The 15,450-nt window shown below is 35.0% G+C and overlaps 1 protein-coding gene and 1 non-coding gene across 2 annotated transcripts in view; one reads left to right on the forward strand and one right to left on the reverse strand.

The window, feature by feature from the left end:
* The window catches only part of FBXL13 (F-box and leucine rich repeat protein 13), a 182,408-nt gene that overhangs the window by 16,243 nt on the left and 150,715 nt on the right, over nucleotides 1–15,450 (reverse strand). Inside the window, exons 18-19 of the mRNA XM_069461649.1 lie at nucleotides 13,513–13,596; nucleotides 374–508 (exon numbers count right to left, since the gene is read on the reverse strand). Of these exons, the coding sequence (XP_069317750.1) occupies nucleotides 374–508; nucleotides 13,513–13,596 (219 nt within the window). The remainder of the gene's footprint in view (nucleotides 1–373; nucleotides 509–13,512; nucleotides 13,597–15,450) is intronic.
* Nucleotides 1,180–1,286, forward strand: LOC138377656 (U6 spliceosomal RNA). Its single transcript, XR_011231822.1, has one exon. It is a non-coding gene; the product is annotated as a U6 spliceosomal RNA (small nuclear RNA).

The following is a 15,450-nucleotide window of genomic DNA, read 5'->3' on the forward strand; positions in this document are numbered from 1 at the left end:
GACATTAACCAATTTTAGATCTAACTTAACAATCGTAATCCAACATTCTGTCATCAGTTCCTATAAATACTAAGTTCATCAGATGCTTTAAACACTGGCTTTATCATTTTGCTGGTTTTCTCATTAATGAATTAAATAAATATTTAACACATGAGAATTATGTTCTTAGTTTTTGGAAAAATTCTACTTTGACACAAATGAATTCATAAAACTATTTCCAATTTGGAGATAGAAAAAAAAAATCTAATGAATACTTCAAACATGGCAAAGAAAACAAGTTCTATGATGAGTCCAGCCCCTGGAGTGCTGTCCTGCCTGGGTTTCTTGGCAGTGCTTAAATTTGACATGTCTGAGCTCTGACTCCTACACATACCTTTGGACAGCCAGCAATATTGAGAGACGTGAGCTTAAGGCAGTAAATGGCCAATGTTTTAATAATTTCATCTGACAGCTGGGAGCAATAAGAGACATCCAAGAGTTCCAAGATCAGTGAGCTTTTGCAGAATGCCTGCAAGAAATTCCAAGGTCAAAGGTTTTTTTCTTTTCTTTTCCTTCATCTTTACTCAAATGTGTACATCTACAGCCATTTTACCTATAACAGTTTACTTGATATGTTAATATATTTTAGTCCCTGAAATACAGATTTTACATATTGATACCAAAAAAAGGGAAAACATTATATCCAAAATCTCTTTACAGCAAAAGATAATCACACACCAGCTTAATAGCTGAGTAATATTCAAATTCCTGCTAACAAAATTTAGTTTTCTAGAAGTTAGCACTAAGGAAATTTTACTTATATAGTCAGTAATGATTAGAGTTATATTCAGCCAAATGAGTGCACAAAAAGAAATCTAGAGGTAAGACTAGATGGCAAACACTCCAGGGTTTGACAGTGGAATGTAATGGAAAGAGCATATTGTTTGGATTCAGACAGACCTGAGTTTCAATTTCATTTCTACCACTTAATAACACCCATATCAAATGGTGGTTGTGTGGATTACATGAAATTATATACACATATATAAACACACACATACATACACACACAGACCTGATATGGCTCCTAGGAAAAATAGATTCTCTAGTTATCTATAAAGTTTTAAGTACAGTGTTGAGAGGAAGTACGCACATTGGTTAGTGCTTGGCACATAGTAAGCACTCAATAAAAATTAATTAGTGTTTACTTTGGCAGCACATATACTAAAATTGGAATAATACAGAGAAGATTAGCTTGGCCCCTGCTCAAGGATGACACACAAATTTGTGAAGCATTCTTTTTTTTTTTCAGTTAGGAGGAAAAAGTTCAAAAGATCTATTGTACAACATGGTTACTTTAGTTAACCAATGTATTGTATACTTGAAAATTGTTAAAAGAGTAGATTTTAAATGTTTTCAGTGCAAAAAAATAAGTATGTGAGGTAATAGATATGTTATTTAGCCTGATTTAACCATTCCACATTGTATACATATATCAAACATCATGTTGTACTCCATAAATATATATAATTTTTACTTGTCAACTTTAAAAAATTCTAAAGCCATTAAAAAGAATAAAATAAATGTTAACTATTATTGGGATTTGCATATGACATCAATAATATAAAGATGCACATTTGTATTGTACTTTGAGAAAAACTAAAACATAGTTATTTAACCCCAAATCATCTTTTACTGACCACAATAGCCAACAGTGATTCCTCCTTTGATCTCACGCAGAACTTGTCTTTTTCAACTGATTCAGCACTTACAGTATTTGACTCATTCTTGTATTGTGCCTAACTTTGCATGGAAATCTGTCTTGTCTAGCAACCAAATGATGGCAAAAATTGGAAGGAGCAGCTTGTCAGGAGACAGCTTGGAGACTGGAGGTGATCAAGCAGAGGGGGCATGCCCAGGGCGGTGCAGAAGCGAATTTCCCTTGGAATGATTGGCATTGGAGGTCTCAGCTTGCAGATTCAATACACTTTTCAGTAAGAATGCAATAAGTCTCTCTTGAATTGTCTTGAACTGTGCTAGCTTTTATATCCCTTTCCCAAGCATCATATTTAGAACATAGTAAGCACTCAATAAATACTAGTCTTCAAGAAAATTAAGTCAGTTTTAATAATGAATTCTTATGTTGGAAGGAGTAGGACAACATTGTTTTCTACTTAGAGAATGGATAGAGTTCGAGGAACCAGAAAAAATTTAAAACAAGAAAGAATTTTAAACTGTAAGAATAACTTATTGGTAGATGAAACAAGCTTTAAAGGGAGATTGAAGTCTCTTAATGTCTGAAAACCCTCTTTGGTAGCATCTGCCAATGTCTTGGAGGACTTGAATCATTCTGCTTTATGTCTTTTTATTTTCTGTGAAGCCAAACTTTCTCAGAGGGTTTAAATTTAAAAATAACTTTAAAAATGATTACAAGGTCTAAGATACATTCATGGTAGCAATCTCATCCAAGGAAAATCTGAGACACAAAGATTGGTCCAAGGCTTTATGCTAAATCAGTGGCAGATCTAAGAACTAAAGTCAGAACTTTTCCTCTCTTACAATTCATATTTTCCTTAAGGGACATACAAGTCATATTAAGTCTATAGACATGTTTCAACATAATCACTCATGAATTCCATTTCTTCCCCTAGAAATAAGATTATTACATGCACTTCTGGGTCCAGTGCTGTAGAATCACACATATATCAATGCTGTTGATTTTCTTTTCCTGGAAAGTGCTACACTAAGCTCCTTCCAAGTCAAAATCTTTTACAGTACAGATGAAGAGGAAATGCAAAAATTATAGTTTGGCTTCTCTCCCATGTATTGGCCAATTTTGCTGTGGGTTAACAGTCTGGAAGAAAACTTTCGTATCTCTTAGTGAGTCAAATCATTTTTTCTCTATGTCTTCTGAGCTGAGTCACAGTGCAGGGGCTTAATGACTACATTCCTAAATCGGGTATGTATAGGAAACTGAGTTTCACTCACATTTATTGACTGTCATAATAGTATGCTTTTGCCAAAATCCTGATTTAAACCACCTTGACAGGTGGCAGCTCCTAGCCTGAAAAAAGCTCACTTCGTGGTGCATACTCATAGCACCATCTCTTGACTGTTTGCCTCATCAGGTCCCAATTAACTCTTGCAAAGTTGGAGTTTTTTCCCCTTGTTTGCTGATAATTCTGGAAAAATCTTGTGCCATCAAGAACCATTTTCTATGATGAAGACCATTTTTGGCTGCTTCAAAGGCTAAAACTCAACTTCCACAATTTTAAGTTATAAACTAAATATAAAACCCCAGTTTCTTGGGCTTCATATATCCCATGAGATGTAGAGCTACACTCCACCAGAGATGGCCTTTTTCCCACTAGGCAGCACAGCAGGTGGGAGTGGGCATGGCCTGGGCACCAAAACTGAACTCTGCAGAGCTTGGGGCTGGACCCTCCTGCTGAGATGCTGCTCCTGCATTCCCACCTCCTGCATTACCACCCCCCTGCATTCATTCCCACCCCCCCTGCCTGGGAGACAAGGTGAGAAAGGCTTAGCTAAAGCCCAACCTCAGAGGAGCACACTGCTTTTAAATATGTAGAAGACTCTGTGAAAGGGAAAAGGAGTAAGACCAAGGCCCAACAGGAGTATTTCCAAAGATACTTTCATGGTGAAATTTGTTACAAAATTATACAGTGATTTAGCTTCAAAGCAGACTCCACAGTCTTCCCCAATTCCTCCCTGTGGAAGAAATGCCCCTTCCAAATTCCTAGAGCTTTTTATTTTTTTATTTTTCTCACTTTCTACTCATATTATAGCTATTTACATAGCTGTCTTCTGCATCGATGGTAGATTCCTGAGGGCAGAATACATGTCTAATGTATCTTTGTGGCCCCAACACCTGGCATACAGAACTAGTTCAAGATAAAAGAGTATCCACAGGGAATAAAGAATGCTTCTTAGCACAGGAGTGAAGAGAATGGGCTCCCATACATGGCCCTCAGAACACTAAATCCAGGCCTCCTCTCATTCTTTTCAATAACTGCCAGATGCAGTGCACAGGGTTGGCTGAGACCACAGAGTCTGGGGGCCCACCAGCTTGGCTGCCAACTTTGCCACTAGAAGTTCTGTGTCTCTGGATAAACTACCCAACCTCTCTATCACCCAGTATTCCCATCTGCAGCATGGGAATAACACGGTACCTTAATATGGCACCTACCTCACAGAGTTCTTGGGGAAATTAAGTGAGTTAATATGACTAAAACAACTGAACAGTACTTTGCACATGGTCAGTAAATATAATAGTAGCTAGTATTATTATTTGCATTCACTGCTTCTCTATACCTCTGACTGTCAAATTTTTAAAATCATGAACACAGTAGTAAAAATATTTTGAGTATACACTTTCAATAAATGTATATTAGTGTACGTGTAAATTATATATAGACATATAACTGTTTAAACATTATAAGTTATAAAAATATAAAACAAAATGTATGAAATAAAAATAAATCTAAAAATAGTTCTAGAAGTTCTAATATTTTCTTGTCACAGTAAAATAGATTGTCTTGTTCATTTGCTAGAGTAAATGGCAAAGAGATGCCTACTCAACAGCATCCTGTGGTCATCAGTAAATCTCAGTGGCTTACTAGGTACACAGATCCTTGGCATTTGGTAAAAATAAGGGAATTATTTTTTAAATATAAAATATGACAGGTGCATAAAAAGAAGGCAAATGGAGAGAAATTAAAGAACAGAAAGGGCAAGCAAGGAAATGGAATGTATACTGGAAAAACTAAAAGAAAGAAGACCAGGAAAAGACCAAAATGAAATATCTTTGAATTATATTTGCTAATTAAAATTTGTTGAAACAAATTCCAGAACAGTTTCAGGTTTTAGATTTTTATCTCCAAAATAAAAATGATCCAGGTTTGGACTACCCAGTGGTCAATCAGGTATTTTTCTCATGGCCTGTGGCATAACCCACATGTTTTCCATTTCTCTAAGACAAGTTAAAAAAAAAAAAGGAAAAAAAGGTTGCTTAGTGGCCAAATTACTGACATTCCTCCAGGGGCCTCTATGGGGCAAGAAGGGCAGGAAAATAATTACTTTAGCTATAATAATCAGCCTGCAAGAGTTGATGGGTTTCTAGTTGCATAGTCAGCAAAGAACTTTTTGGTTTTTTTCTTATTCTTTCTCAAGAAAATGGCAACTCAGAACTTCTACTCTAAGGATACCATCCTATGACTCTTCTATTATATTTAAGGATCTCTAAAAAATAATGAGTTCATGAATTATCAGTACCTAATCAAGGGAGGCTACCAGTCTAGTAGAAAAATACAGGGCTTGGAATCTGAAGTTGTCTATGTAAGCTTGAACAAGTCATTTATCCTCAAGTTTCTTCATCTGTAAGAGGTGAATGAAAATAACTGTCTACCTATCTCATAAGCTTATTGAAAGATGTAAGGAAAATGTATACTCTAAAAGCACTTGGCAGATATAACACCCTATACAAATGCTGACTTTTGTCTGTCAGCAGTGAGCCAGAGAGATTCTGGAACAATCCTGTCTGCTACGTTAAGATCTGGGAATACCACCTTCAATGTGATAAAGGCTTAGGTTGAAGAAATGTAGTTAACAAAGTTTAACTGGAATTGATAGAGAGGGTTATTAGAAATCATAACATGGAAATATAAAGCTCCTGTGAGATATGCCACAGGCATTCAGTTATGTCAGGTGAGGCACAATGAGCAAAGCCCAGGCATGTCACATAGAAGACGGATCAAAAACAAATTGGCCACTTAGCAAAAGAAGCATAAACTCATACTATTAGCAGGAAAGTAGAATTCTGATGTTTATTTTCCCTGCCTTTTTATTTTTGTCTTCAGACAATCTGACAGGTTTTGTTTAACTTTTGGCAAGTTTCATCCTACATAGGATAAACTAATGTTCTAGGGGCAGCTGAAGGGGTGGGAGAGGCCTCCTAAGGATTATCTTCCTTTTAACACGTCCTCTCACAGTTCTGCTCTGTGGATGCTCAACATGAAAATAACAGATGTGCACATTCATTTAGCAAGTTCAGCAGTGGTTCAGTTGTCTGAAAGTGGTTCTCCCTAGGGGGAGTGGGCAAGAAGCCAGCGATGGGGTGTGGGGTATTCTCAGCTTTAGTTGTTTCTCAGATAAGAAAACAGGGTACCCATGACTCCAGTGTACCTTGGAACCTTAAAGACTATGGGAAACTGACAAGCTGTCAAATCCCACATCCTTTGAAGTCTAACAATTTTCTAATTCTTTTGAACTGCCTCTAAAATTGGAAACACACTAGTGTCAGAAGCGACAGAGAACACTGAGCTTATTTCTTTTGCTCACAGCCTTTGAAGAAAGAATAATGCCTGGATATCTTGGCAGGAGTTTGTCTGTACTCCCAGTTGATTCCAGGTGCCTTGGTTCTCCTAGGGGTATGTTGTTCTATTACAAAGTTTAGGAAACCATCCTTGGTGTGGATAGCCATGCAGTGTAGATTTCTGTAGCAAAGCTCTTAATTATTCCAGGTTTTGTGGAGGTTGCTTTTTCCACAAGCTACCAAGTATGTACCCGTGCCCTTAATTCTACCAGAGGAAATTCTTAGTTTCCTTTCCCAAGACCCTGTAAAACAATTCTGAACCCAACACCCTCTGGGATCTTCACCATAGATAGGTTAGTCAATTATTTCCTAACAGTAACCTGGAGTATTAGATGAGAAGAAAGACTTTCCTGAGCAGTATGGCCAAGAGATAAAGGGTCCAAATGTCTGGATATTGCGCCTCCCCACACAGGAGATTTCAGAGCTTCTGTTGCAACAAAGGCCAATGATTAAGGCCATTTTGGAAAGGAATGCTCTCTTTGTGGCTTCCATTTCAACCCATAAATGTAACTTTATCCCTGGAGAAAAGGTGGAGTTATTGAAATCTCATACTTTGATAATTCCTGAATGACTTAATCTTGGAAACCAAATAGAAATCAATGTTGGTTTTTAAAAAAAAAAAATTTGTTGCTATGTGGAGTCAACACATTCTAATCCATCTTTGGCATTACAAGTCAGTATGTGCCAAAGGCTACTGGAATCAATTTTAGTTGAGCACTACGTGGTGGATTCTATCAACTGCTGAGAATGATTGATGAGAATCTTGCATAAACAACATTTTATAACTAGCTGGAAAATTTAGTGATTCGAAGTGTTTTAAGACCAGAAAAGAGTCACTGACGAGTAATCCAGTTCTTACTGTCAGGGCACATGAACTCAACCCTTCCTACACGCTGGAGAGAAATGTCCAGAATGGGCTGGCCATAGGCCATTCTCGGGGAGGAAGACTCTGACATGACTGTTGCTGAATGAGGTAAGCAGCCCTGGCCTTTCTGACCTGTGTATGTATGTAGATGTTCTGCACTAGTTCTAAGCGTTTCAATTCTCCAGCACGGATAGTCCAGGGTACATACAGGACTGAGAACTTTGAGCCCTCAGTTCCCACTTAAGACTCTGCCTGAGCAAACCCACATCTACAGAACACTAGACCTACTGAACATTCCTGGGTCAGGCAAAGCAAATGAACAGCAACAGATCTTGTTCTGCTATTCTCCCAGCTATAAAGGAGGTATGATTTGTGCCACATGGCTGCCCCTTTCAGTCCCTTAGTCTTAATCCCTCCGCTCTACCTCCCTTCCTATTTGTAAATCAAAATAAATCTGTTGCTACAGATCAAGTAAAAAAGAAAATCAAAAGCTTACAGTCTATGGGAATGGATAAGAAGAGGTTAAAACACACCGATTAAAGGAGAGAAGGGGCTAGCAAGGTGGCTCACACCTGTAATTCTAGCACTCTGGGAGACCGAGGTGGGAGGAGGATCATTTGAGCTCAGGAATTTGAGACCTGAGAGTGAGACCCTGTCTCTACTAAAAATAGAAAAATTAGCCGAGTGTTGTGGCCTGTGTCTTATAGTCCCAGCTACTTGGGAGGCTGAGGCAAAAGGATCGCTTGAGCCCAGGAGTTTGAGATTGCAGTGGCTGTGATGATGCCACTGCACTCTACCAGGGCAAAGCAGTGTTAATTAAGTGCCTAAGTGGGTACATCCATGTACTAGGTATCCTACTTAATTAATTGGGATATGGGAAAATGTGTTTAAAATTACAATCCCAGTGAAAAACAATGACTCATTTTCTTTTTGCCTGGTTTTATTATAACTCTGATACTATTCTCTAGAATAACAGCAATTAACATCTGTTCAGTGTTATAAATTTTTTAATTGTTCTTACATAAATTTGTTTAGTCAATTATAATTTAGATGCCCCTGAAAAATGTATTCATTCAAAGGAGTAAAAATGAGTACATTATTTCTTCGAAGAACATATTCTAAACTATCTCCTTACTATTAGGAGCAATCTGGCTGTTGCGATTGCCTGTTTTTAGTGTTTAAACCCAAATAAATTATCAAATTATTATACTAAAAATATTAATTTTTAAAAAATTAACTAATATATGTTAATTTCTTCTTTACTAAATAGAATAATATCAATCATAAAAAGTAATATTTATTACACACTCAATGTCAGGAAGCATGCTAAGTATTAATATTTAGATATATTATATCATTTAATACAACATAAAGAATATTTTATTATTATACTCCTTTTCACAAGTAGGAAATCTAAAGCCAAGAGAAAGAAAGTATTATAACTTACCAAAAGTCACATAGCTTGACAGAGCAAAAATTGGAAGTTCTTTCTGACGCTAGAGTAGATATTGGCAAATTACAACTCGTGTATAAAATCTGGTGTGCCACTTGTTTTTGTATGGCCCCCACACTAAGAATGGTTTTAATATTTTTAAATGGTTAAAAAAACTCAAAAGAAGGATAATATTTCATGACATGCCTATATGAAATTCAAGTTTCAATGTCCATAAGTAAAGTTTTATTGGAATACAGACACTCTCATTTGTTTACATGTTGTCAATGGCAAAGTTGGGTAGTTGCAACAGAGAGACTGTATATGGTCTGCACAATTTAAAATATAAATTATCTGGCCCTCCACAGCAAAATTTTACAAAAATGTTAACAAAAAAGCCACCTAGAGTCCTAGCTCCTGTCTGTTTCATCATTACAGTCACTACAGGAGCAATGAATTGTGAGGCTAAGTGAATTGCTTAAGATCATGTAGCCAAGTAAGAGGCAAAATCAGGATAAAAATTAGGACTTCTGACAGGTAGATCCACATTTCCTGTACTATATCATTACCTTTGCTATCAGAGGGCTAATCCACACACTTCCATGTGAAAAAGAGCCTTGTCATTTAAATGGATGATTAATTTTTTAAATTAAAGGATAAACAAAAAGATAATTCTTTAACAAATTAATTTTTATTATATTCTTTGAATACTAACCATCATTTATGGGTTTTAGCCTAGAAACGTATGATCTTATAGCATCTTTATACACAATTTGGGTGTAATAAATACATACACACATTGACGTATGTATATAATCTAATATATACTAAAGTGTGTTTATATATTTAATTTACATACATAATCAGACATATGGATATACATTTACCTATATTTATATGTAAGCACATGTAATCTAACATATGCTAAACTTTTTATATATTTAAGTAATATATACTGTACATAGGTATACATTCATATACATGTTTGTATGTAAACACACACATGCACACTTTTCATTGTGTACACATGTCAGTCCTTGTAGTACAACATAATGAAAACTGATTTTCCCCTACTTGATTAAGACCTTTCTTAATCAACTACCTCAACCTACTAACACCGAAATAAGCAGAAATTTTTGTCTAGCTTGCAAGATTTTCACTCACAGATAATCTGCATAAAAAAATATTCATATGTATGGATATGACTTTAATGTATTTATAGCATATTTCATTTTTGAAAAAGGGAACAACTGGACCCATAAAACTGAAATGAAAAAAAAAGTTAAAAAAATATGAATTAAAGAAAAGGGAATGAAAAACGCAAACTAGATTAAGGGGGTACAAAAAGCAACAAGATCAAATAACTGGATTTATTCCATTGGTTCTATCAAATTAATAAGATAGAACTTTCAGCACATCTGTACTGTAGTATGGCATTTAAACCAATTCCTCTGCCAAACTTGACAGTCTGTTATTTAACTAAATTCATAAAATGCTCAAGGAAAAGATTTCTTAAGAAATGCTCAATTATAGCTATATCAAACATCTCTTCCAAAATGCCTTTCAAGATCAAATAATTTTAGTATAACATAATCACTGAACGCCTATTGCTCTGAGAAAACAAGAACTAAAGTTGGAGAAAGTAATTAAAGCCAGATCCCAAAAGTCAGTACATCTAAGGCTCTAGACACTCAATCTGCATGTGCTGTGGTTTCCAGTAAAACACTAAAGTGAGGTAATTTTTCATTCTTATTATGTTCATGACTCTTGCAAAACTAAACTAGGGTAAAAATCTCTTCGTTTTTCTCATTAAATGCATTATAAGTTTTCAATATCTTGTATTAAAAAGAGAATCTCCCCTATAGTTACCTTTTATAAGTCATGAGAGAGAATTCCTTATAAATTGTGGATAATATAAACAACTCAACTTAATCACCTTATTTTACTCCTTTCTCTCTCTTTTGTAAATCCAGATAAAGGAATTGTGTAATTGGCTTATATGTCACTTTTTCCTCTCCCTTCTTTGTCTGTTGTTCTCTTTTGAGATTTAATAATTGGGCCAGAGGAGGCAAGGAGACAGATTACCACATGCCTGGAAGTACGCACCCTGAAAGAGGTAAAACTGGTTAAAAGCCACAACACACACAGACACATACACAGACACTTCAAAAGCAGGGAGGAGGCTGGGCATGGTGGCTCACACCCATAATCCCAGTACTTTGGGAGCCTGAGGTGGGAGGATTGCTTGAGGCCTAGAGCTCAGAGACCAGCCTGAACAAGATCAAGGCCCCTGTTTCTACAAAAAAATTAGCCAGGCATGGTAGCCCATGCCTGTAGTCCCAGCTGCTTGAGAGGCTAAAATAGGAGGATCCCTTGAGCCCAGGAGTTGGAGGCTTCGGTGAGCTGTGATGATGCCACTGCACTCTAGCCCCAGGCAAAAGAACAAGACAAGAAAGAAAGGAAGGAAGGAAGAAAGGAAAGAAAGGAAAGAAAGAAAGAAAGAGAGAGAAAGAAAGAGAAAGGGAGGAGAAAAAGAAGGATAATGAAAAATTTCTTTTCATAAACTTGAATAGAACAGCTAAGATCTTGTGAAAAATAATTAAATAATTCTATATTTACATGCTCCTGTATTCCATGCTCCTTTTTTATTTTCTCTTTTAGGTCACTGAAAATAAATACACAGAGATTTTTAAAAGATTAAAATTTTTTAAAGATATGCTAATATAGTATGGCCACATAGTTAGCATGGGTAAATGTTTTCATATAAAATCTCAGAGCATCTAAAAGTAGTATAGTCTTTAGGCTCCAAAGAGTGAAAAGAAAAATGTCTGGAGCCCACAGAATCAAAAAGAAATGGCAGAAAGTACTGGTCTCCTAATACTTAGCCTTGGACTTTGGTCAACACTCTCTCACCCCAAGGAGCATTTAAAAAATTAATAAGTGATGGATATTAAGAGGCTATATCATCACTATGGTAAGTTTCAATAATTCTGAATGATTTATAGTTATTGGACAAACGTACTAATAATTGATCATTATATAAGAAACATAACCCAATATTAGAAATGTTAATATTTTAACTTTTACTTTAATAACCTATGGTCTATCACCTTGTCAAAGATCTTTTGAAAGCCTGACACTATCATATTCATGGATAAAGCATTGTATAAATGCATGTTTAACACTAAATTAATTGTGGTAAATAAATCATGCTTTAACTTTAGAGGATTCTTTTGTGTTTTTTTTTCTCCTAGTAGGTTACATGCATCTAAATGTTTTGTAACCCTTTTTGTTACAATCTTGTCCAATATGGAAGTTTCTAGTCCTCTCTTGGATCTTTGTTTTGAAGGAGAGTGTTTGTTCTTTTTAATTCTGTATAGTGTAGTGTATACTACTAGACAGATTTCTTAGGAACTTGTTAGAACATCTGTACCTGTGGTCTGAAATTAGGGGAAATTGACATTGCTTGACACTAATGCTTCTTAAAGTAGATTTCTTAATGGTGTTATACTTATCCCTTAGGTATTATTACATGGTCCAGACACAATGAGATATAACAAAAATAATTTGAAAACATTGTTCTCACTAAGCCATGTTGTCAATCAACAATTTAGAAGAATAATTCTCCATTTCTTACTTTTCATTTCCATAAAACTGTACTTGAATTAGTTTGCTGAGAAGGTATAAGACTTGGAACCAGTTATTTAAGCCCTATGGATCTTTAGTTTTCTTGCTTGTAACATAGGGGAGTTGGTTTGAATGCTTCTAAGATTGCTTCAGCTCCAAAAGTCTATAATTCGATGCTGGAGCATTGTTTGACCTGAAATCCTCTACAGCCCCTAGTTTGTATGGTATTTTAAAACTCTCCTATTAGTCATGTTAAAACTTCTTACAAGTCCATGTCAAATTCATAGAGACAACTTCAAGTTTGCCACACTCTGTGAACTTGGCAGCTATCATTTGCATTATCTTCTACTTGTGGGATAAATCATTTTATGTCAGTAAGAAAGTTCCTTCCTTCTTCCCCTCCCTTCCCTTCCCTCCTTTCTTTTCCACGTTTAGTCCCAGGTTTTCATAAGTGGTTAGGGTTTTAAATTCTCAAGACATATTTATCTGGAGCTTCCAAGGTGTTTCAATTTCTACATTTCTAGATTATTGGGTCCCCTCTTCATTCAATATATGCATGGCGCATGATTTTGGTTTTATTTTTCTTAACAAGTATATTGAAATGCCTAATGTGATAAAAAAAAAAATATGCTATACCTTGCTCATAATATCTATTCTATGATTTCCTGCACATCACTCAAGACCAGGTCTAGGAAATTTACTTTTCTAATGATTTCTTGAAGTATCCATGGAGCACATAATCATTTATCCCATCCAAGTACTGATCTCATGTTTTCCATTCCGATAAAGTATGCTACCAAGTATGTTTGAGTAACTTAAGTTTCTAATTGTTAAGTACCTAGCATAATTTTTCAAGTTCCGCCAATTTTCATGACTAGATTAAGTAACATTTCTACCTACAGAACACTTTCTTTATATGAGAAGACTTTTACCTCATTGCTGTTCATTACTCTCCATGTAAAATGTCCCTATTTATCCTACGAGTCTGACACAGGAAGGGAGAGAGTAGACAGGGAAAAATGGGAAAACAAATCTCAGTCTCCTTAGGCTGTGGAGACCTCACTAAGAGCCCAGAGGTGATCTTGGTTCAACTAAGATCACATACATGTCGTTACATTTCTAATCCATTTCTTTTTTCTACTGTAACCTTCAAAGTTTATTCAATTTGTGCTTAATTTTCAATCTTAATTCTTTAACAGAAGATCTTAATTATCTTACCTGAATTCCAACATCAGTGATTCTGTAACACTCGGATAGAGAAAGTTCTTTCAATTTTTTATGTCTGGAAAGTGTCACCAAACCCTAAAAGTATTTAATATAAAGAGAATTTTGTGACTATAATTTAGTATGGAAGGTACATTTCTAATAGCCATTTATGCAAACAACATAAAAAAAAACCATTTATGCAAACAAAAAAGAATTTTGCTTCTGTCTTATATTTCTTTACACTTAACAAAGCATAAGATAATTTGGTTAGGCAATGTCATTAAATAAAATTTTGGGGTTGTCTCTAATGTTTTGCAAAATGTTTTACAAAATCCCAGAACCAGAAAACTCCTTAGGAGGTTATTATCTTGCCACCTGTTTTCAGATAAATGTTATCTGAATCAATATAAACAAATCTAACTTACAACTTTATTTTGAAGACACTTTATGTGGCTAATGAACACATTTCTCATTAAATTCTTATGTATGCCTAACCTAAACATCTAAAAATCTTCAGTTCATTTTGTAATGCTTAATCTCTTGAAGAGAAAGAGAATAGATCTTTATATAAAGACCTAGAGACAGATAAATGTTCACTTATAGAGCCCATTTCTTTTTCAGGTTAAAAGCTTTGGATTTTTTACTTAATGAAAATTAAATTGCACTTTCAGCCCTTAATTTTTTTAAGTGTATTTTTGCTGTCTCATTTCCCAGTACTTCTCCCTCAAAGTTGCTGGCACAACGCTCAGATAAGTACTGATGAATGTTGTTTATTGATGCCATCCTCCTGTTTTGCATTCAGGATCATATTACTTTTATAATTCCAGAAGATATGCTTCTTAAAGTAGGTGGACAAGAGCAGTTTTTTCCCATTCTATGATTCCAGAGCTGGCTGGAAGGGAAAATGCCAGAAATGACATATGGATTTGTCGTTTTCATATTTTATTTGCAGGACTGGTTTATATTTTATTGATCTTAAATATACCATTTGGACCATAATTCAAAATGTGTTATGCAAATATTATATCCTGTTTTTCCCCCTGGTGCACAGATTAGGCCCTTCCATTTAAAAAAAAAATTCAGATCAAAGAAAAAAGTCTTGATTGCTTAAGCCACTGTTTAAACTAAGATTTCTAATTTCATTTAACAGTTCTGTACATTACCCCAAAATGAAATCACGCTGTTCATTCTTTTCATTTTTTCACTTTTATTTGCATTTATTTTATGCTGAATTTGTTCCCATATCTTAAGTTTTTATTTGTTTTTTTAGTTTCTTGTGGGGTATCTTTTTCTTCTGTGCAAACTCATTCTTTTAATTGTATTGTGATTGTGGATTCTCTGCTAGGAACACATTATGTTTTCTAACTCCTTGTTTCCAAACAAAGAATAACCAAACCCTGTGGAGCCATTGCATGTGGTCTGGGTTCCAGATGTGGATGCTATTTTATTCATGTTAGAAGAATTGGAAGAGTTTAGATATTCCCCCAATAGAGAACAAATTGTTTGAAAAAAAATCAAGTAAGAGATGGAAAGTTTGTCTCTTTGTCCTATACTTTATCCTATACAAAGTATGTTTTTGTATGCTATAGAAAATTTGTCCTATGAAACTACCTCTGAAGTTTTCACTTAGATTTTACTTTCATGTAGCCAAGTTAGAATTTTTTAAGATGATTTATAAATTAAGTGCACTTGCTAAGTGTGACATTTAACAGCATATATGTTCTTTACCACTTTATTCAAAATCATTAAAAATTAAAATATTTGAATGGAATGCCATGTCTCATTGTTCATTAAAACAATGGCCTCAAAATTGAATTGATCAACATCATTAGCCATTAGATAAATGTATAATGAGATACCATAACACATCTACGAGGCTGGTTATAATTTAAAAGACAGATAATAAAAAGTGTTGGTGAGTATGTAGACAATTTATAATCCTCATACACT

The sequence above is a fragment of the Eulemur rufifrons genome, chromosome 29 (assembly GCF_041146395.1).
Source record: "Eulemur rufifrons isolate Redbay chromosome 29, OSU_ERuf_1, whole genome shotgun sequence".
In the NCBI taxonomy this organism is placed as follows: Eukaryota; Metazoa; Chordata; class Mammalia; order Primates; family Lemuridae; genus Eulemur; species Eulemur rufifrons.